We start from the raw sequence: 24,338 nt of genomic DNA, 5'->3' as shown, positions 1-24,338 counted from the left end.
CCCTTATAAGTTGTAAAGTTACAAAACTTACAAAACAATTTCCAAGAACAAGAACAAAAGCAGCAAAGAAAGGCTGCAACCATGTCTCATCCATATTTCAGTGAATGTTCACTTCCTCATGGGGGTGTCATTTGATTGGCTGGGCTGTGTGCCCTTATTGCAGCAGCGACCTCAACCAGGCCCTCCCCGACGGCCTGTGCCGACATTTGCATGCCCTCCCTGATGGCCTGTGCCGTTGATTGCACTCCCTCGGACATTCCCTCCCTAAGTTCCCGTGTCATTACTGCTATTTCTCCCGTCAGAACCGTCAGCTCTTCACCCACTGCACTGATGACACCGATGAGTGATCGGGTAAGCTCATTGGTCTCCATACCCAATGCCACAACCTGAGTCGCATCTGTTGCACGCTGCATCTCAGGAGAGCGTGTCTCTAATCTCCTTCTCCTCTGCCTGGGTCTGCCTCGTGGCACCACTACACTGGGAGGCGCGGGCACGGACGGTGGGCCGCTCGGTGTTGCAAGCGGCACCACTACACAGGGAGGCGCAGGCTGGGGCTGTGGGACGCTCTGTATTCCAGACGGCAGAACTAGAGGGAGAGGCTCCGGCTGGAACGGTAGGATGCTCTGTGTTGCAGACGTCAGTACTAGAGAGAGAGGCTCGGTATTCCAGACGACAGCACTCAAGTGCGAGCCATGGGCTGGGATGTTGGACGAATGGGTGTAAACTGCTCCATGATATCAGCAACACTGGGACCCGCAGCGTTGTGTGGAAATGTATTTTTATCTAAGCTGATACCACACGGTATTTTTGTGCCCTTTGCAATATATAACAAAATGAAGTCCTGGTCCTTCCAGAAATTTCTGCATAAAGCAGTCGGCTTGCATAAACAGCTAAACCTGGCTTGAAATGGCTGATAGCCACCAGACCGCTAGGAGGCAAGTCCTGCTGAGACAAGTACCCCCCATGGTGCTCTCCTATTGTCTACACGACACCAGTTCCACTCCACCCCACCCTTTTCGAAGTACTCAAACCACCAGCCATTATCTCTTGTAGAGACCTCATCCATTTGATGCAAAAAGATAACTGACTAGGAAACTGGACAATCCTGACACAATGCAAGGCAGGTAATAGCTCACTACCCCACTCTCATCGAGTAATGGCCGGCTGGCCAACTAATAACCCTGACAAAAAAGAAATATCTGGAAACCACGTCAGGACAAGGATGTAGTAATTAACTCTTTATCTGTATTCACTGACTGTGAGACAGAGCCAATACACAGGGAGAGGCCATAACTTGGGTTTTACTGTATAAATATCTCGTGAAACTGTACCATTTTGGAGGTGTTCACTTAGCCATTGACTGAGTGTGACCTTTCCCTTGCTAGCAAGTAAATTAAAGAAACTTCTGCCGGAGCTGAAGGTGTCAGAGTCGTTTATCGGAGGTCGAGATTTCGACAGTTGGAATCAAAACCATAGTAGGTGGAACCAGAACCTATGCGAGAGGGAGGCGTAGGCTCGGACGGTAGTGCACTGACTGTAGAATGCTGCATTATACCAGCAGCACCACTGGGACCCGCAACATCAGAAGCAAAACCATGGAAGGTGGAACCAAGACCTATGCTAGGGGTTGAAACTCTGATGCCCCTTGATGGGGGCTCATAAACATTAATTTGGAAGCTCTCCCCTGCAGATATTTCAGTCATCGCTGCCATCATCTAGTCTGGTTCGTCTGCAGCTGGTTGTACTGGTTCTTGTTCTGGATCCTCAGGGTTGGCAGCAGCATCGTCATCGTCATCATCATCATGTTCTACAAAATACATCAGAACAGTCAAATGTTTAACAGCAAGGGAGGGGGCCGGATGGGTGGCATAAGTACTCTCACACATAGCAGGTTAGGCAGCAGGTTGATTTAAAGGGCCACAATGCATTTTCAGGACTTGCCCTCTTCCTCGCGTGCGGGCCCATCTTGTGCTGTACTGATTGCTTTTCTCCATGTCCGACTCATCATAGCAGCTACCCTTTGTTCCAAGGGTGTCAGTGGATGCAGATTGGGCATGCCTCCTCCTGTCCGAGTTGCCTCCCTTTTGTTGTGGGCCAATTTCTTCTGCAACGAGTAAAATATAACTTTTTACAGAGTGTGTCAGTCTGCAAGGTGGGACATACAGATAGCCAGGTTACAATTACGATTAAATTAAAAATGGGAAATATTACTTACACTAACTACTTGACCAAGGTCGTGCCATTTCTTTTTACACTGACTTCCAGATCTCATGGTATGCACCACTGCGCAGTAATCTTCTGCAACTTGGTTCCACCGGCCCCAAATTTCGCCATGATTTGCTCCTGATTTTTAGGAGCAACTGGTGTAGAATGGAGTATCTTAGAAATCGGAATTCTCGCCATTTAGTTTGCTCCAGTTCTAGTCAGTTAGAACAGTTTCACTTTGGAACAGAATTTTTTTTTCAAAAGGGGGCGTGTCCGGCCACTTACACCTGTTTGCAAAGTTTCGTCAGTGAAAACTTACTCCAAACTAACTTAGAATGTACGCTCGAAAAAACCTTGTCTACACTTTAGAAAATCAGGCGTAGGGAATGGTGGGGGGTGGGGTTTAATGGGAAGTTTAAAAACATTAAACACTTCAGTTTTACAAATAAAGAACCATCATCAATAATAAATGATAAAAACATCAATAAATCAACCAATAAATCAATCAAAAAAAATTAATAAGAAATAATTTTTTTTTTTTTTAAATCAATAAATAAAACATTTTCTACTTACCGACTGCAGCACCGGGAGCCCTCCAACAGCGCGCTGGGATGCCCCCCCCACCCAGTGTGCCTCTGTCAGTGTCTCTATCTCTCTGTCTGTCTGTATGTGTCTCTCATTCTCTGTCTGTCAGTGTCTGTGTTTCTGACAGCGAGGGGAGGGGGATAGAGGGAGAGGGGGGGGAGCAGAGGGAGGGAAGGAGATGGGGGGAGGGGGGAAAGGAGATATGGGGGGGGGGAAAGGAGATTTGGGGGGGGGGGTGGAGAGGGAGGCTGAACAGGCCGGGCCCGAGACTTCGGGCCAGGCCCGTCCCCAGCACCAGATTTACAGGTCGAGTCGAGGGGAGCGCGGGTCGGGGTCGGGGAGGGTGGTGGGAGGGAGGTCGGTTTGGGTCGGGGAGAGGGAGGTCAGGTCGGGCCCAGTCGGTGGTGGGGGGGGGAGCAGGAGTCAGGTCCGGTTCGGAGGTGGGGTGGGGGGGAGAGCAGGTGATTTATTCAACAGTGCTGCTAAAAGCACTCGCTCACACACAAAAATATCATAAAAATTAAATTACAAGCCTTTCCAGGGGTCCAAGAGACAAATCTTCACTTTTTCTCCAGTCCCTTTAAAAATGGCCGAGTGCCAATGTTTGTTTGACACTGCGTGTGCGCGCACGCTCCAACACGCACGTGCAGGGTTGCCGGCACGACGTTGGCTCATTTAAATTAGACCAGCCCCCCACTGCTTAGAGAATCGGCGCGAGTGTTTGGCTCCGCCCCCCGCTGTGAAGTGCGCGCCGCGCCAAACTGAGTTCGAGCTCCGAGGAGCCGGAGAATTAAACAGTTTTTTTTCCTGCGCACTTTTAGGCGCAAAGAACAAGCGTGCAGCTCGGGGCTGCGCCGTTTTTGGCGCGGCCGGAAACTTGGGGCCTTAATCTTATGTTTCGATAAGATCACTTCTTCTGAACTCCAATGAGTAAAGGCCCAAGCTACTCACCCTATTTTCATAAGTCAACCCATTCATCTCCGGAATCAACCTAGTGAACCTTCTCTGAACAACCTCCAATGCAAGTATATCCTTTCTTTAATACAGAGACCTAAACTGCATGCAGTATTCCAGGTGTGGCCTCGCCAATACCCTGTACAGTTGTAGCAGGACTTCTCTGCTTTTATACTCTCTCCCCCTTGCAATAAAGGCCAATATTCCATTTACATTCCTGATTACTTGCTGTACCTGCATACTCACTTTTTGTATTTCACGCACAAGGACCCCCAGGTCCCTCTGTACTGCAGAACTTTGCAATTTTTCTCCATTTAAATTATAATTTGCTTTTCTATTTTTTTTTCTGCCAAAGTGGATAACCTCACATTTTTCCACATTATACTCCGTCAGCCAAATTTTTGCCCACTCACTTAGCCTTCTATATCACTTTGCAGATTTTTTGTGTCCTCACAATTTGCTTTCCCACCCATCTTTGTATCATCAGCAAACTTGGCTACATTACACTCTGTCCCTTCATCCAAGTCATTAATATAGATTGTAAATAGTTGAGGCCTCAGCACCGATCCATGCGGCACCCCACTAGTTACTGTTTGCCAACCGGAAAATGACCCATTTATCCCGACTCTCTGTTCTCTGTTAGTTAGCCAATCCTTTATCCATGCTAATATATTACCCCCAACCCCGTGAACTTTTATCTTGTGCAGTAACCTTTTATGTGGCACCTTGTCAAATGCCTTCTGAAAGTCCAAATGCACCACATCCACTGGTTCCTCTTTATCCACCCTGTTCGTTACATCCTCAAAGAACTCCAGCAAATTTGTCAAATGTGATTTCCCTTTCATAAAACCATGCTGACTCTGCCTGACCGAATTTTGCTTTTCCAAATATCTTGCTACTGCTTCTTTAATAATGGACTCCAACATTTTCCCAACCACAAATGTTAGGCTAACTGGTCTATAGTTTCCTACTTTTAATTCTTCCCTCCCTATAGCCCCTTGATTATCCGCTATTGGGATGTTTTTAGTGCCTTCTACTGTGAAGACCAATACAAAATATTTGTTCAACGTCTCTGCTATTTCCCTGTTCTCCATTATTAATTCCCAGTCTCATCCTCTAGGGAACTAACATTGACTTCAGCCTCTCTTTCCCTTTTTAGGTACCTGTAGAAACTCTTATTATGTTTTTATATTTTGTGCTAGTTTACTTTCATAATCTATCTTCCCTCATTATTTTTTTAGTCATTATTTGCTGGCTTTAAAAAATTTCCCAATCCTCTGGCCTCCCACTAGTGGGCAGGAAGTGGAGCTGAGTCCATGATCAGATCACCCATGATCTTATTGAATGGCAGAGCAGGCTCGAGGGGCCAAATGGTCTACTCCTCCTATTTCTTATCTTTCTTATGTTCTTAGTCTTGGCCACATTGTATGCCCTTGTTTTCAATTTGATACCATCCTTTATTTCCTTAGTTAGCCACGAATGGTTATCCCTTCTCTTATTGTTTTTCCTTCTCATTGGGATATGAGTATCAGTTGCTAAATTATAAAACTAAATGTTAGTAGAATTAGTTTTTGAATTTCTGGCAAAGTATCCAGGTAGCAACACTATGCCATAACATGAATATCACACTTACTTAGTATTCCACTGGACATGGATATGCATCCTGACAAAAGTATTGAGGTACACAAGTGTATAATAAAGCTTTACTTTCATTTTTTTAATTTTTGTGTGCAGTGCCGGCCAGACCACATTGCTTATCCATTGTTGTCCTAACAACTATGTGGCTTGTTTGGACACTTCAGAGGGCATTAATAGTTAACCATGCAGTGTGGGCTGGAGTCAAGTATTACCTGGGCCAGGTGATAAGGCAGGTTCTTTTTGAAGAGCATTAGTGAACTCGTTGGGTTTTTACAACAACCTAGCAGCTATACTGGTTATTTTTCTTCTCCTGGGAACACTCTCAAATTACCAGATTTATTAGGATTAGAACTCTCAATTCCTGCGGTGCTCAGTGCCATAACAATTGCACTGTTGTACGCATCATCTTTCACTACAGTGTAAAAATAAAAATTTAGGACTTTACAAGTGGTATGATGGTATGCAGTATTTTATGCATACCAGGCCAGGTTTTGTGAATCAGTTGGTACTAATTATTTTTTCTCCATAATTTATCATATTTTAGACAAATGTTAATTATTCATTTAGAGTAGGACCATTTTAAATGTTAATAGGGTAGTTTACAATAGGTGACATTTTGCTGAATAATCAGATAATTCAATAAAGTTGGATATTTTATGATGGCATAAGTTGCATTTCTAAATGTGCAATATGTATGATAAAGGCATGATAACATTTTTTAAAAGGGCTCCAAAGATCCTTCTCTGTACTGTTAGTAATTAGATCATATTAAACTTCTGAAGTTTTAATGGTTGAATCTTCAAAGTGGTCAGTAGTTTCTGAAGCAACTGAAGTGTCGCATCGATCTTTGTCTCTTACTTGCCTTTGTGTGAGAAGTGGTTCTAAATGTAGTTTTACAATGATGTTTGTGTCCAGCTTGTCATATATTATATTTGTGCAGAAGTAAAGGAGAAATTGGATAGCAAGAATCTAGATAGCGAATCTATGAGAGGAAACAAGGCATAGTAAGTAGTAAACAAGGGAGGTCTGTCGGTGCTAAATGGTATATACTTTAATGCAAGGAGTATAGCGAATAAGGTGGATGAGCTAAGAGCACAGGGAGACACTTGGGAGTATGACATTATAGCCATTACAGAAACATGGCTGAAAGAGGGGCAGGTTTGGCAGATCAATATTCCTGGTTACAGGATTTTTAGATGAGATGTGTGGGGGGGTGTCGCAGTACTGATTAAAGAAACTTACAGTGGTGAGGTGGGATGATATGTTAGAGGGATCATCAAATGAGGCCATATGGGTCGAATTGAAATATAAAAAAGGGGCAGTCACACTGCTGGGCGTGTATTATATACCCCCAAACAGTGAGAGGGAGATAGAGGAGCAAATCTGTAGGCAAATTGCTGTGAAATCCAAAAACCATAGGGTAGTAATAGAAGGGGATTTTAACTATCCAAATATTGATTGGGACAAATATAGTGTGAAGGGTATAGAGGGTGCAGAATTCTTGAAATGCATTCAAGCGAACCTTTTTAGTCAGTATGTAGCTAGCCGAACATGAGAGGGAGCGGTCTTAGATTTAATTTTAGGGAATGAAGCTGGTCAGGTTGAAGGGGTATTAGTGGAGAGCACTTGGGTGCTAGCGACCGTAATTCAGTCAGATTCAAGTTGGTTATGGATAATTACAAGGATAAGCCTGGAATAAAAGTCCCGAATTGGGGAAAAGCTAATTTTGCTAATTTAAGGAGTGATTTTGCCATAGTGGACTGGAAACAGCTACTTGTGGGTAAATCAGTGTCGGAACAGTGGGAGGCATTCAAGGAGGAGATCTGCAAGGTGCAGGCCAAACATGTGCCCTTAAAGAAAAAGGTTGGGAATAATCATTCTGGAGCCCGCTGGATATCTAGGGATGTACAGGGGAGGATAAAGAAAAAAAGGGACGCTTATGTCATATACCAATGGCTAAATACAATAGAATCTTTAGAGGAATATAGAAAGTTACAAGGCAAAATTAAAAAGGATATTAGGAATGCTAAGAGAAAGCTTGAGAAATTCTTGGCTGGTAAAATTAAGGAAAACCCTAAGATGTTCTATAAATATATTAAGAGTAAGAGGGTAACTAAAGAAAGGGTAGGGCTGGTAAGAGACCATGAGGGTAATCTTTGTGGAGGTGGAAGATGTTGGTAAGGTTTTTAACGAATACTTTGAATCTATTTTCACAAAGGAAAGGGGCATTGCAGATACTGCTATCGAAGAGGAGTGTGATATTCTGGATGAAATAAATATGGTGAGAGAGGAAGTATTGAAAGTACATAAGTCCCCAGGCCCGGATGAAATGCATCCCAGGCTGTTGAGCGAAGTAAAAGAGGAAATAGCAAAGGCCTTGACCATCATTTTCCAGTCCTCTTTGGATTTGGGCATGATGCCGGAGGATTGGAGGACTGCTAATGTAGGACCTTTGTTTAAGAAGGGAGAAAGGAATAGGCCGAATAATTACAGGCCTTTCAGCCTAACCTCAGTGGTGGGAAATTTATTGGAAAAAATCCTGAAAGACAGGATAAATCTATATTTTGAAAGAAAGGGATTAATTAGGAACCGTCAGCACGGATTTGTTAAGGGAAGATCGTGTTTGACTAACCTGATTGAATTTTTTGAGGAGGTAACCAAGAGGGTCGATGAGGGTAGTGCGTACGATGTAGTGTATATGGACTTTAACAAAGCTTTTGATAAGGCCACACATAGTAGACTGGTCACAAAGGTAAAAGCCCAGGGCAAAGTGGCAAGTTGGATCCATAATTGGCTTAGAGTTAGGAAGCAAATGGTTGATGGATGTTTTTGTGACTGGAAGGATGTTTCCAGTGGGGTTTCGCAGGGCTCAATACTGGATCCCTTTTTGTGGTATATATCAACGATTTAGATTTGAATATAGGAAGTATGATTAAGAAGTTTCAGATGACACTAAAGTTGGCTGTGTTGTTGATAATGAAGAGGAAAGTCATGGACTGCAGGAGGATATCAATCTACTGGTCAGGTGGGCAAAGCAGTGGCAAATGGAATTTAATTCAGAGAAGTGTGAGGTAATGCACTTTGGGAGGGCTAATAAGGAAAGGGTATACACATTAACCGGTAGGCCACTTAATAGTGTAGATGAACAAAGGGACCTTGGAGTGCTTGTTCACAGATCCCTGAAAGTAGCAGGCCATGATATTAAGAAGGCATATGGAATGCTTGCCTCTATTGGCTGAGGCATAGAATATAAGAGCAGGGAGGTTATGCGTAAATTGTATAATACTTTGGTTAGGCCACAGCTGGAGTACTGCATGTAGATATGGTCGCCGTATTAAAGGAAGGACGTGATTGCACTAGAGAGGGTGCAGAGCAGATTTACTAGGATGCTGCCTGGAATGGAGAATCTTAGTTATGAGGACAGATTGGATAGGCTGGGTTTGTTCCTATTGGAACAGAGGAGGTTGAGAGGAGACCTCATTGAGGTGTACAAAATATTAAGGGGCCTGGACATAGTGGATAGTAAGGGTCTATTTCCATTGGTGGAGGAATATATTATGAGGGGGCATAGTTTTAAGGTGGGTGGTGGAAGGTTTAGAGGGGATTTGAGGGGGGGGCTTCTTTACGCAGAGGGTCGTGGGAAGAGTGGTGGATGCAGAAACCCTCACCACTTTTTTAAGAGATGGTTGGATGGACACTTAAAGTGCTGTAACCTGTAGGGTTACGGACCTAGAGCTGGTAATTGGGATTAGACTGAATGATCTTTTGGCTGGCGCAGTAGTAATGGTAAGTACTGCAGGGAATCGAATACGGCCAGGGTGATCGCCTGGATAGGTCGGAAAGGAATTTTCCCAGATATTTTTCTCTAAATTGGCCTGGGTTTTTATCTGGTTTTTGCCTCTCCCAGGTGATCACATGGCACCGGTTGGGGTGGCGTGTAGAATAAAAAAAACCTAGAATGTTTCAGTGTAAGGGGTGTGAGGCGGACTGGTTAGGCTGGATGCTCTTTGCCTTTCCGTCATTGTTCATAGGTTTATATGTAACCTTCAGAGCTGCTGACCAAGGGCCGTGCGGCTCTTTGTTGGCCGGCGTGGACACAATGGGCCGAAATGGCATCCTGCGCTGTAAATTTCTATGTTTCTAAGTCCTCTCTGATACCACCAAATTTGTAGCATTACAGGTGATCATCTTGAGAACAAACTCTAAAATCTGAGTACTGCTGGGGTACCAATCCTTTCAAAAGAAGAGCGAGTTAAGACAATTTACTAACAGCTTGAGTATGTTCTCTTTAATCACTTGAACCCCTCAAAGGAATTACTGTCTTGTAACTCTTCAGTATCACCAAATTGATTATATTTTGAGTTTTAGGTATTTTATTGGGTTTTAGTATTTATTTTTAATTATTTTTTAATTTGCCCCAAACTGGTGCTTTATTAATTTTCTCTGTTCCACATCATTAAAAGTAAAGATCAAAATTGTGATATATCATCATCATCATTGGCAATCCGTCAAAATCGAGGAAGACTTGCTTCCACTCTGAGTTCTCAGGTGACTGTACTGTCCAATGCGGAAATTACAGTCTCTGTCACAGGTGGGACAGACAGTGGTTGAAGGAAAGGGTGGGTGGATGGTCTGGTTTTCCGCACGCTCCTTCCGCTGTCTGTTTAGTTTCTGCGTGCTCTTGGCAACGAGACTCAAGGTGCTCAGCACCCTCCCAAATGCTCTTCCTCCACTTAGTGATATATCAGGCTGCAAGTATTAGCTGCATACTGCATACAGCTTGGGGGAGCAAGCATTCAAACATTGACTATGGAGTGGAGAGTAAGGGATGGGAGCTTGAATTCTGTTTTTACGTAGAATTACATAGAATACACAGCACAGAAACTAGCCATTCGGTCCAACTAGTCGATGCTGGTATTTATACTCCATGTGAACCGCCTCACATTCCACTACCTCATTTCAGCCTTTCAGCACATTTTTCTGTTCCCTTTTCTCTCATGTACTCACCAAGGACTCAATTTTGGCCGAGCCCATTTTTCGGCGCACTTAGCGGAATTGCGCCGCTTATGTAGGTTCCCAGATGCAACGAAAAAACATGTTGGAACTTTAATCACTGTTTGGCCTCTTCACTGCAGTCGCGCAGCATGGCCAGTCGTTCTGCGCTGGAAAATGTGCCGGGACGTCTGCAGTGGTGATTAGTGATATCTGCACATGCGCAGTAGCGCTGCGAGTCTGTAACAACAGTACAATTAGAAACATAGAAAATAGGTGCAGGGGTAGGCCATTCGGCCCTTCGAGCCTGCACCGCCATTCAATGGCTGAACATGCAACTTCAGTACCCCATTCCTGCTTTCTCGCCATACCCTTGATCCCCTTAGTAGTAAGGACTACATCTAACTTTTTGAATATATTTAGTGAATTGGCCTCAACTACTTTCTGTGGTAGAGAATTCCACAGGTTCACCACTCTCTGGGTGAAGAAGTTTCTCCTCATCTTGGTCCTAAATGGCTTACCCCTTATACTTAGACTGTGACCCCTGGTTCTGGACTTCCCCAACATCGCGAACATTCTTCCTGCATCTAACCTGTCTTAACCCGTCAGAATTTTAAATGTTTCTATGAGATCCCCTCTCATTCTTCTGAACTCCAGTGAATACAAGCCCAGTTGATCCAGTCTGTCTTGATATGTCAGTCCCGCCATCCCGGGAATCAGTCTGGTGAACCTTCGCTGCACTCCCTCAATAGCAAGAATGTCCTTCCTCAAGTTAGGAGACCAAAACTGTACACAATACTCCAGGTGTGGCTTCACCAAGGCCCTGTACAACTGTAGTAACACCTCCCTGCCCCTGTACTCAAATCCCCTCGCTATGAAGGCCAACATGCCATTTGCTTTCTTTACCGCCTGCTGTACCTGCATGCCAACCTTCAATGACTGATGTACCATGACACCCAGGTCTCGTTGCACCTCCCCTTTTCCTAATCTGTCACCATTCAGATAATAGTCTGTCTCTGTTTTTACCACCAAAGTGGATAACCTCACATTTATCCACATTATACTTCATCTGCCATGCATTTGCCCACTCACCTAACCTATCCAAGTCACTCTGCAGCCTCATAGCATCCTCCTCGCAGCTCACACTGCCACCCAACTTAATGTCATCTGCAAATTTGGAGATACTACATTTAATCCCTTCGTCTAAATCATTAATGTACAATGTAAACAGCTGGGGCCCCAACACAGAGCCTTGTGGCCTGCCATTCTGAAAAGTACCCATTTATTCCTACTCTTTGCTTCCTGTCTGCCAACCAGTTCTCAATCCACGTCAGCACACTACCCCCAATCCCATGTGCTTTAACTTTGCACATTAATCTCTTGTGTGGGACCTCGCCGAAAGCCTTCTGAAAGTCCAAATACACCACATCAACTGGTTCTCCCTTGTCCACTCTACTGGAAACATCCTCAAAAAATTCCAGAAGATTTGTCAAGCATGATTTCCCTTTCACAAATCCATGCTGACTTGGACCTATCACGGCACCTCTTTCCAAATGCGCATCTATGACATCCTTACATAATTCCGTTTTCTCTCTCCCTCCTTTTTTTAAAAAGTGGGGTTACATTGGCTACCCTCCACTCCATAGGAACTGATCCAGAGTCTATGGAATGTTGGAAAATGACTGTCAATGCATCCGCTATTTCCAAGGCCACCTCCTTAAGTACTCTGGGATGCAGACCATCAGGCCCTGGGGATTTATCAGCCTTCAATCCCATCAATTTCCCCAACACAAGTTCCTGACTAATAAGGATTTCGCTCAGTTCCTCCTTACTAGACCCTCTGACCCCTTTTCTATCCGGAATTTTGTTTGTGTCCTCCTTAGTGAATACCGAACCAAAGTACTTGTTCAATTGGTCTACCATTTCTTTGTTCCCCGTTATGACTTCCCCTGATTGTAACTGCAGGGGACCTACATTTGTCTTTACTAACCTTTTTCTCTTTACATATCTGTAGAAGCTTTTGCAGTCCGTTTTAATGTTCCCTGCAAGCTTCCTCTCGTACTCTATTTTCCCTGCCCTAATCAAACCCTTTGTTCTCCTCTGCTGCGTTCTAAATTTCTCCCAGTCCCCGGGTTCGCTGCTATTTCTGGCCAATTTGTATGCCACTTCCTTGGCTTTAATACTATTCCTGATTTCCCTTGATAGCCACGATTGAGCCACCTTCCCTTTTTTATTTTTACGCCAGTCAGGGATGTACAATTGTTATAGTTCATCCATGCGGTCTCTTTATGTCTGCCATTGCCCATCTACAGTCAACCCCTTAAGCATCATTCGCCAATCTATCCTGTAAGTCTCTGTCAGTTTGAGAGCGTGGCAATGTTCTTCCTCCCTGTGTTGCTGGGCTCCTTTAGGTAAAATTATCTGCATTTATTCTTCCTCCTTTTTTGGGCTAGGGGTGGGCAGGAGAACTGATCATGCTCCTGCCTGCCGGTGATTTCTATCAGTTCTCCTGCCCGCCCCTAGCCCTGGCCGAGTGGCCTCCCGGTGCTTTGTCCCGCCCCTAGCCCAGGCCGAGTGGCCTCCCGCACCGGCCCGCTGCCTTACCGGGCCAAGTTTGAAGATGAAGGTAGGACTTCAGTTTTTTATTATTGAATTATTAGTACTTTTTGTTTGCAAACCTTGCTAAGGGTAAGGCTTGGTTGGTTTAGGTGCAGGTCCTCTCCGCTTCCCACCCCTATCCCAGGCCGAATGGCCTCCGATGTACCTACCTGCGCCGATTTCTTTAACTCTCCGCAAGGGTTTTCTGAAGTGGCCACCTACACTGGCCTAAGTAGAAATGGAGTAACTATTAGCCAGTCAAAGTTGCGTAAATGGGCAGAACTGGCGTAGGTGGCTGGTAACTCCCCATTTCGAGAAAAAACACTAACCAAAAAAATCATAACTAACTGAGTTACGTTGGTGCAAATTAATTGGGGAAACTGGGGATTTTTAAGTTACACCAGAAAAAAACAGGTTACTCCAAAAAAAAACTGAGCATCTCCTGGCCAAAATTGAGCCCTTAGTTTCCTTCTGAAAGAATCTAAGTCTTTGCCTCAACCATCCTGTGGTAGAGTTCCACATTTCAACCACTCTTGAGTAAATTTCCCAGCAAATATCTGAAATTATAATGTTATTATAAATTGTAATATATTATTAGAAATTGTAATACAATAAACTATATTAAAAGTAATCTCAATTGTAGGGTCATAGCAATTGATGAAGTGGCCTTCTACAATTTGGATTGCTAGTGATTACTTTCCAACTGATCTATACCCCAAAACTACTATCTGTGGCCCCTTGTTTTAGATTCTCCCACTAGTGAAAACATTCTCCCCACATCTACCCTGTCCAATCCATTCATAATTTTAAAGACCTCTATCAATTCATCTCTAAGTCTCTTTTCTAAAGAAAACAGCCCCAACCTGTACCATCCTTGTAAAACTTTATTACACTTTATCCATTGCTCCTATGTCCTTTTTATAATATGGAGACCAGACCTGTGCACGATACTCCTAAGTGTGGCCTGACCAAGGTCCCAAAAAAGTTTAACATAACTTCACTACTTTTGAATTCTATACCCAATTTACGGCTATCTCTGGTCACCTTAATAATCAGCATCGACTATAAACCAAAATGGTGGGTATATTGTGTTTAATCGGAATATAATACACTAGTTATACAGCAAAACCATGCGACCATGACAAGTAGCTGGTACCGATCTGATCTGACAAACGACAGGCGCGCGTGAGCAATTCTCTGGCTTGCGGCTGATCTTCCTTTCGTCTAGTCCCTCCTTCGGTAAGCATGGGATCCTCTCTAAGAGTGTTCATCCAGTCCCACTTCTGTCTGGTTCTCCCCTCCAGGGTATGTGGGGACAAACCCTCGGTGTTAATTTTATTCTCTTTTTAGGGGTGAGCTTGGAATGGAATATTCACAAGACCTTTTAACCTGTAGCAATTTCCCTTAAAAACTCAATACCCAATGGGACGTCGAGTTCTTTGTCTCGATTCTTAAATCAAAGCCCTTCCATAAAGGGGTCTCGTGATCATATTCACATGTTTTTCCTGTTTATACTTTCTGACGGTACTCCTTTGGAATTTGTCTTCTCTCTCTCAGGTACAATTAATTCAAGGCCTGGCCCTGTACCCTCTCAATTATGAGGCCCAAACCAAAGATGTCTCTCTTCAACCTGGTCGTTTTCTCCTTTACAACCTAGCAAACAACTCCATTCTGAGATGGATATTTTAACCTCCCCAAATTTCTCCCATTCTAAGTCTTTCTATACTAATTAACTTTTACTTGTCTTCGCAAGCAGTTCTGTTAAGCTAACTTCAATTCCTACCTTAGCATTACACATAAGATGCATCAACAAAGTTCAAATCCTAACTTGACCACAACAGATAATCGCTTGGAAACAAGAAGATTGTACATGGCTGTCATAGTGCAGAATGCTATAACATCCTGTCTCCAGCTCTAACACAATCATATAAACACAGCATTATTTGCATCACAGTTTTGTTCGCATAACCACACGGACACCCCTGATTTCTAACATACTCCCCACCTTGAGAGAAAACTCTATTTTGATCACACCTTTTCAGTTTTATATCCAGCTCTAAATTTCGATAATAAGGATCATTAAGATTAGACACTGGACAATCACTAGGCCTGCTGATACCATTCGTGCTTAGGGTTGCTGGCTGTCGTCATAAGCTACTTCCCACCACTTGTGGTCCCCTAATCTACTTTCTGCTTTCGCAACTTAGGCGTCAGTTGGTAGGGTGATTCAGAAATGAAGATTTCCCCCTTTCTTACAGTCCATTCCTTTGAGAGAGAGAAGTAACCTCCGACCCCTTACTCAAATTCAATTTACTGTTCTGGTCTTCGAATTCTGCCCCGCCTGGGGTATCCTCTATTTCTTGTATCTTTCCTGACCTTACCCCGCCTGGGGTCTCCTCGACTTTGCTTCGGATCTTCTCTTTCAGTCGCTCAATTAATTTGTTACTGTTGGTTACTCATAGGCATGAGTGCACAATTGGCTTATGCATCAATGCCATGTAAATGGGGTACATATATCAAATACACATAAAACAAATACAAGTTAGAGAACGACCAGAGTGCATGAAATAATATGAACCTAAAGATGTGCTGATATATTAAGCTCAATTTCCCACCAATTAAGTTATAATTCAGTCTTACAATCACTAGCATGTTGACTAAGTACATATATTTCTAAATGACAATGATGCAGACAAAGAAAACAGACAATGTAAAGAAAGCTGAAGTTTAACATTTTTAATCAACAAGTCATGGACTTAAAAGATTTTCCAGATCTCTTTTACTCATATCCATTTAGAAACATAGAAACATAGAAAATAGGTGCAGGAGCAGGCCATTCAGCCCTTCTAGCCTGCACCGCCATTCAACGAGTTCATGGCTGAACATGAAACTTCAGTACCCACTTCCTGCTTTCACGCCATACCCCTTGATCCCCCGAGTACTAAGGACTTCATCTAACTCCCTTTTGAATATATTTAGTGAATTGGCCTCAACTACTTCCTGTGGTAGAGAATTCCACAGGTTCACCACTCTCTGGGTGAAGAAGTTTCTCCTTATCTCGGTCCTAAATGGCTTACCCCTTATCCTTAGACTGTGACCCCTGGTTCTGGACTTCCCCAACATTGGGAACATTCTTCCTGCATCCAACCTGTCCAAACCCGTCAGAATTTTAAACGTTTCTATGAGGTCCCCTCTCACTCTTCTGAACTCCAGTGAATACAAGCCCAGTTGATTCAGTCTTTCTTGATAGGTCAGTCCCACCATCCCGGGAATCAGTCTGGTGAATCTTCGCTGCACTCCCTCAACAGCAAGTATGTCCTTCCTCAAGTTAGGAGACCAAAACTGTACACAATACTCCAAGTGTGGCCTCACCAAGGCCCTGTACAACTGTAGCAACACCTCCCTGCCCCTGTACTCAAATCCCCTCGCTATGAAGGCCAACATGCCATTTGCTTTCTTAACCGCCTGCTGTACCTGCATGCCAACCTTCAATGACTGATGTACCATGACACCCAGGTCTCGTTGCACCTTCCCTTTTCCTAATCTGTCACCATTCAGATAATAGTCTGTCTCTCTGTTTTTACCACCAAAGTGGATAACCTCACATTTATCCACATTATACATTTATTGGATAATTCTTGCTAAATTTATTCCTTGTTGACCTTCAATTGTCCCAATCTAAATTCTATATTTTTTACTTACATTTTAATCCCTCTGACAGATACCAGTATGTTTAATTTTCTTATTGTTTCATTAATAGTTTCTCGCTGGAATATGTTTCGATGCTTTAAAAGTTGTATCACTCTCCTAATCGTATTAACCATTTCATATCTTGCTGTTGTCAAGTAACTGAGACTGTCGGAGACCCGTTCTTCAGTGCGAATTCACCTTTCATTTCCACGTGATAATTGCTTCATATACTACAAATCACGTCTGTACACTCGTAATATCATGCCACACATGCCATCCGATACAAGCCATTCTCGGGCTTTCTGGTGATCTTATCAAAAGATTGTCTGGAGATCTTTGCTCATCTTCCACTGCATGTCTCGGGTAGTGGCCAGGCTATCAACTTTCTTAAAAAGTTAACTGAGCAGGACACACATGTCTCCCAAGAAAAAGCTATCAATTAATTATTCTGAACTGCACTTTCCTGACTTTCACTAGAATGTTAGGAAAATTCCCATTTGGTGGTGTAATTTTCCTGTTTCTATCTTGCATCCTAAATGGGGTATCTCATTAATTACTATTCATATCTCATTTATGAGCTCTGGAGGAATTTTACTGTCCAATACAATAGTAAAGACAGAAAACATAGATCAAACGTTCCCACTTGGTCCAAGTTGTTAACACATTTTTTTTAATTCTTTATAACCAGCTATATGGTCTCCGAGTCCATTTTGTCATTTCAAAATAATCACAAATCCAAACAGTATTGTTGCACTGACAGGTTTTTGCCAATGTTCAATTTTATTTCCCCACAAACTTTTTCACTTGATACACAGCAATTCACAGGACCACCTAGACTGTTCTTAACCAGTTTCTTTTAATGAAAAATTAATTATCCCTTTCAACTTCAGTTAGATTTTCCCTTCACAAGTGCTTGAAACAGCAACTCGTATCAATTTATCTTTATCGATTCATCTTATTAATTACAATTTCAGAGATAAGTGATTGCCAAGCATGTTAGTTTACATGCATGGCCTCGAAATTGATGGAAGCTAAGTTCCGCCCAAGTACCGCCGAGATCCTGACTGTACTTTAGGCGGAAGTTTCGTGGAAGAATCTTGGAAAGACCGCCCGGCGGCAAAAATGTGGGCGGTAGCTCCCATTCTCGGCAGCAAATGCAATCCGCGGTAAAGTACCGCCGAGGATTGAGTCAGGCCCAGGGAGGGAGGAACTGATGAAATTAAAAATGTTTAAAAACTAAAAAAAAAAGCATTATAAATCCTGCAGGGGACCCCATCCACCTGAATCGCTGCAAGAAAATAAAGAAAAGAAGTGGACTAACTTTTTGCAGGTCTTCATACAAGCCGTTGAGGTTAGACCTGCCTCCACGCAGTGGTCTTTTCCCCTGCTACAGCGATGGACCACCCGATCAAACTGGCAGCTCGGTGGGCAGGAGGACTCTTGCACACGTTGCACATCAGCGGTCCCCAGCGGTCTTCCGTCCCCACCGGCAGGAGGCCTCTACCAAACTCACTAAGGGGAGACTGCCCAGAAAACTAATTGGCGACGGTGGGGACCAATTTTGGCCCCATGGTGTCTTAACATGAGAGACACATGTGCACGCAATTCATTTACAAGGTATCTTCTATATCTTATCCCGACTCGCCACCTTGAGCACTCTGTCGCTCATCAGCATTTTAGATTGTTTCTAAACCTTTTAGTATTATTTCTTTTAAAAAGGTTTCCAAACCCAAGATTTTCCAGTACAACCAAAATGTTTAAGGAGAGTCACCTCAAATGTCTCAAAATTCCAATTCAAATACTGCCAATCTTATCAACTAAACACAATACAGAGCAGATAAAATGAAACAAAATGGTACCGTAAGTTACGTCATTTTCCATATTGTTCTTCAGATGCCTTTTAAAATGACTAAAAATACTGAAAATATAACCGGAGAAAAATTTGTTTTCACATTTAACAAACATCATACATACACATTCTACACAAAAGATGGAGGGGCTTCCCTTAGCTTGTAGCTTTGAAACATTCATGCAGGCTTTGTTTTTTAAAGGCATTACATCAAGTAGAAAAGGGACAGGATCTTTCCCTTCTCCTTTATTTCACCATGGATTGATTTTTTTAAATCTTTAAGCCCAATTTATAATCACTGAGTTATTGACAAGTAAGAAGTAGAGAGTCGGCATCTTGGTCTTGCAATAACCAAATTAAGAAAACGATGCATTTTAAATGTTCAAATTGATTTAAAACGAGACCACACATTTTTAATTTATACTATATAAGACTTTTACTGTAATCTAATTAAAACAAAGTACAGGCAACTCTCGATTATCCGGGTCCCTCGGGGATTGGGCTCTGCCGGGTAAACGATTTCTCCGTTAGAGCGAGTTGATATTATAAAATTAAAACTTCAATGAATAAATACTGTGCAATCAGCTACAAACAGTAACAAGGCAGTTAAGTATGGACATTACCAGCATGCATGCAGGTGGCCTCGAGGAGGAGATTGTCGAGCTACGGAGCTAGGTTACGGAGCGCGCTGCCTTCCCGAGCCAAAGGGACCCCAAACACACTGGCCTGATGCCTTCCTGGACCGAAAGGACTCCGACGTCGGTGGCGGCCACAAGAGACAGCGGCTGCAGCAGCGCACGCACACACGGAATTTTAAATGCCGTTACAATTGTTTCCTGTTGCATCCATGTGCGGATAATCGAGAGTTGCCTGTACTTTGTAAATGTTCAAATTCAATTTTGTTTTTTAGCAGACACCATGGCAACTGTAACTTCAAGGCTGAAGCTTATCTCTTGTACTTTCAGTCAGGAAAACTTCCACACTTTAACACACACTTTCTCACAAACCAAAATTCCAGCATTTTTTTAACGTTCCTTTCACTCAGCAAATCTTGTTTTATTTTTCTCTGCACAGAAGCTGAAGCTTCCGTGTCGGTTTTATTTTCTTTTTTAAATTGTCGTCTCAGCAACTTATTCTATAATTCTCTGTTTTTCCCTTCCTTTGCTGAGTTCTTGTGAGTTAGCATGCAACTTAGATCATTTTCCCTCTTATCTCCCACTCGCTCTCCTCTTTATGCTTCTCCTGTATTTCTCATCTCCACACATCGTGCAGAGGTGGGTTATGTTAGCCAGTTTTTATCTGGCTTCTTTAAGTTTAGTCGTCTTCTCATTCAGTTGGGATACTATCTCGTCCAAGCGCTTGGAGTAACTACATCCGTTGTCTTGGACGACTCTGATAACACCTTTGGCCCTCTACATCCCTAATTTCTCTGAGAGACTGTTCACGACTTTATCTCTACAATGAGCACTCGCCATTCTGTTTTTGGTTACAGTGACGAACCCACCCCCCCCCCCCCCCCCCTTACGAGGTTTTCCTACTCCGACGTCCTTTTTACAATCCTGTTGGGGTCGCCAATTGTTATATAAATAACCAATTTATGGCTATCTCTAGTCACCTTAATAATCAGGATCTACTATAAACCCATATGGTGGGTATATTGTGTTTAATCAGAGTTTAAGGCGGACTATAACACACTAGTTATATAGCAAAAACATACAACCATGATAAGTAGCTGGTGCTGATCCGATCGGACAAACGGCTGGCACGCGTGAGCAGTTCACTGGCTTGTGACCTCTTCTTTTCATCTAGAGCCTCCTTCAGTAAGCATGGGATCCTCTCGAAGAGTGTTCAACCAGCCCAACTTCTGTATGGTCCTCCCCTCCACCATCTGTGGGGACAAGCCGTCAGGATGTTACTTTTATTATCTTTTTAGGGGTGGGCCTGGTATGGAATATTGACCAGACCTTTTAACCAATATGGTTCCCCGAAAAACTCAGCACCCAATGGAGCGTCGAGTTCTTTGTCGCGATTCTTGAATCAGAGCCCTCCCATAAAGGGGTCTCGTGATCTTGTTCACATGTCTTTCCTGTTTATACTTTCTGAAGGGTCTTCCTTTGGAATTTGTTATCTCTCGTCCCTATCCTCTTGGGTAAAATTGGTACATGGCCTGGCCCTGTACCCTCTCAATCATGAGACCCAAACCAAAGCTGTCTCTCTTCAACCTGGTCGTTATCTCCTTTACAACCTAGCAAGTCACTCCATTCTGAGATGCATATCTTAACCTCCCCAAATTCCTCCCATTCTAAGTCTTTCTATACTAATTAACTTTTATTTATCTTCGCAAGCAGTTCTGTTAAGCTAACTTCAATTCCTACCCCAGCATTATACATAAGATACATAAACAAATTTCAAATCTTAACTTGACAACAACTGATAATCGCTTGGAAACAAGAAGATTGTATATGCAGAATGCTATAACATCTGCAGGGAACCAAACCAAACTAGCCTGAGGAGGCTTTTTGTCTCCAGCTCTAACACAATCTTATAAACACAGCATTATTCGTGTCACACTTCCCATTACCATATACGTTTTGGACACCCCTGATTTTTAACAACTAGAAATAATTCCCAGTGCTTGTTAGTATTGTTAATTATTTTGTTGATCTGCAATATTGCTTTTAAAGATTTGTTCACCAGTATCCCCAGATGCCTTTGCTCTTCTACTCCATTCAGTTTCTTATTTTTTAAGGTGTAGGTGAGGTGATGCACTTTGGTTGGAAAAATAGAAACCTCACATTTATCAATGTTAATGTTTATTTGCCACTTAACTGCCCAATCTGCAAGTTTTCTAATGGCTTCTATTATGTTGCACTCTTTCACAGTGTTAGCTGTGCCCCTCAGTTTGGAATCATCTGCATTGAGTTACATGTTCCCAAGTCCAAATCATTAATGCAAATTATGAATAACAATGGTCCCAGCACTGATCCTTGTGGAACGCCGCTTTCTACCTTCCTCCAATTTGAATAACTATCCTTTACCCCTACTCTCTGTTTTCTATTTTTTATCCACTTAACTGCCCAGTCTGCAGTTGAATACTTGTGTTAAATAATTTGTTCTGCTGAATTGGTTCTCATTCTGCAGGTAATTGACTAAAAGTTTAGGGTAAGAATATATTGGTGACCTAGTAGAATATGCAGCAATTCAAATACCAATCTTTTTTTTTCAGTTGGATGGGGTGGTTCTTGGGATGTACTGGTTTAAACCACAAATACTGATTTATATTTGACTTTATATTCGATAATCAAAAAAAGAACGGAAAAATGACTTCGACATCTTTTCCAACCTCAATTTACAAATGCCATTTTCTTTCTCAAATGGGACTGCTCAATTAGTCTGAAACAAACTTGTAGCTGCAGGATCTCTTTTTAATCATTTCTTGGTTACTGCAAAGCCACAGATCAGGAAAATGTCAGATGAATGAAGAATATAAGGTCTTTTTGGAGGAAAACCAGTTTAAATCAACGAGTTCTTAAATTACAGTAGTTAGTGGCAGTATGGCTTGTTCTTGAATGTTATCATTTAAAATCATTATTTATAAAATATGCATTTATGCCTAACAATTAGATCTCTTAGGAATATTGATGGCATTTTGCTTGGGACAGTAACATTAAATGGCAAGTCCCAGAAACATCAATTTGAAATTGCTTTCATTTGGAATGTATCACAATATACAATGTCTCGTTAAATTTATTCAGAGAATGTCTTGCCTAAACACAGAACAGAACAACACAGCATGTTGTGTCACCTTCAGAAACAGTAAACTCTAAAGTATAATAAGTTTGAACTTAAGAAAAATAGTAGTACAGGTTATACCTTTCCAGTCCGGGACACTCTAATCCGGAAACTTTCATGGTTTGGCATCAGTCCTGGACTGGATGGTGTCTCGGTTTCCCGCGCTGTTCAGTGAAGTAAGTGGGCTGGGCAAGGGAAGGGCAGGCAGCTGACTGAGGTGCCGAAGCTGGGCCTGAGGGAGAGGAGGGTTTAAAAAAAAAAGCACCAAACCAGCACGGAGAGAGAGCGAAGCCTGAGTTGTGCAGCCTGAGCCGGAATTGGTCCCAACCGCGTCACACCTGTAACTAGATTGAATAGATTTGCACATGCGCACAAAAACCGCGCAAATCCAGCTTCGGGGTCGAGACCCGACGGCCGCCTCCATCTTGTTTCAAACTGCCTGGAGTTGGGGCGGGCGGGAAAGACAGGACATTTAAAAAAAAAAGAGCTCCAACCCAGCAGAGAGAGAGAGGCCCGAGTTTCATAGCCAGAGTGTGGCGGAGGCGTTCAGGCGTCCAGGCGCTGTCATCAGGTACCAGTAAGCCTCGGCTAGGCGTGACCTCCCGTGGTTCGGAAAATTCTCTGTTCCGGCACCGGTCAGGTCCCGAGGGTGTTAGACCAGAGAGGTCCCACCTGTATTAAAGTTAACCTTTAACAAATCCTGGCATTCTATCGTTGTTGGCAGAATTTGCATACTGCTTGATATGAATTACCTATCTCAAGTGTGTTGGGATTTGTAGAAAATAAATTGTCTGGAGTCTGTTGTGCATGCTGGTTGGGTACACATGACCTACATGATTTCCATTGTGTCAAAGTGTGTTGAAGTGAACAAGGAACATGTTCTAATGATACAAAGAAGTTGACATTGCTATGAAAATATTTCAGCTCACATTTCAGAATTTTATTCCAATTCTATTATATATCACTTTAGGTCAATGTCACTTGCATTTCTTTATCTTGCAGATAGCAAACGGCGGCGTCTGTTCAGCAGCTCTTATTATCCTGCTGGTTATCCAAGTCCTTTCAGTCCAAGCGGAGGCAGCAGTCCCTATGGCAGTGGCTTCAGCTCCCCGTCCTCCACGCCAGTCCGATCTACTCCACTCGTGAAACAGTTTATAACACCTGGGAATACAGGTATAGTGACCTTCCAATCACAATGGTCATGTAATAGGTTTCATAATTGTGCAACTGCTACTGTGTAATAACTTGGGATCTTAATAGAGGCAGCATATTATAAGTTCAGATGTTATCAGGGAAATTTGATTTTGATATACCATTAGTTGTTAGTGGTTTAAAAAAAAAATCTTAATCCAAGCTTTAAATGATGACACCAGTTGAGTAATTTCAAGTCACCTGTCTGACATAATTTTACTTCACCACACACTGGTAAGATCGAATGATGAATGCTATTAAAATGTCAGTTGTGGCATTTTCGTGTAGAGGAAAATGTGAAATTCCACTATAGTTCTTTTAGCTGCTAAGACAAAATTACTATGGTAACATTGCAGAGATATGAGGGGAAAACTCCAAAATACAAATTGTATAAATGTTGGATGCTTAGTTTTTTCCCTATTTTCCAAATGTCGTCTTTCAAGTTGTATACCCAACATACCTGATCAACCAGGGGCCACATTCATGTTGTCTTACTCCAACCAAAGAACTCTGCCTTTGATTCTTTGAGTGGAGGGGAAAAGAAGAGACGTCCAATGTCCAGTTAGCTCTAGATCTACTAGTACAGAATGTTTTTTTAAAAATCAGAATTTTGATGTATTCTTTGATTGTGGTGATGGAGGTGGTTGGGGCATGATGAACACTAATCAGGCTGGTTCTCTTAAATTATTTTGGGCCGATGCAAGTTTTGAAGCTCTGTCCTTTGCACCAAACTTACGATAAGTGTATTGCTTCTATTTATCTTCGTTCTTTTACATGGCTTCCCTGGGTATGTGCTTAATGTTCCTGGAAGGGAAGCTGTCATTCAGGCCTCCAGAGAATTAGC

General features: G+C 42.7%; 1 protein-coding gene across 2 annotated transcripts in view; it reads left to right on the top strand.

The window, feature by feature from the left end:
* Positions 1–24,338, top strand: part of slain2 (SLAIN motif family, member 2) — a 153,409-nt gene that overhangs the window by 54,126 nt on the left and 74,945 nt on the right. For both annotated transcript variants that reach the window (XM_070870132.1, XM_070870131.1), the window contains exon 3: positions 23,306–23,476. In XM_070870132.1, the coding sequence (XP_070726233.1) occupies positions 23,306–23,476 (171 nt within the window). The remainder of the gene's footprint in view (positions 1–23,305; positions 23,477–24,338) is intronic.

This window comes from Pristiophorus japonicus, chromosome 2, assembly GCF_044704955.1.
Source record: "Pristiophorus japonicus isolate sPriJap1 chromosome 2, sPriJap1.hap1, whole genome shotgun sequence".
NCBI lineage: Eukaryota > Metazoa > Chordata > Chondrichthyes > Pristiophoridae > Pristiophorus > Pristiophorus japonicus.
The sequence above is the reverse complement of the archived record's forward strand: the minus strand, read 5'-3'. Positions and strand labels throughout refer to the sequence as shown.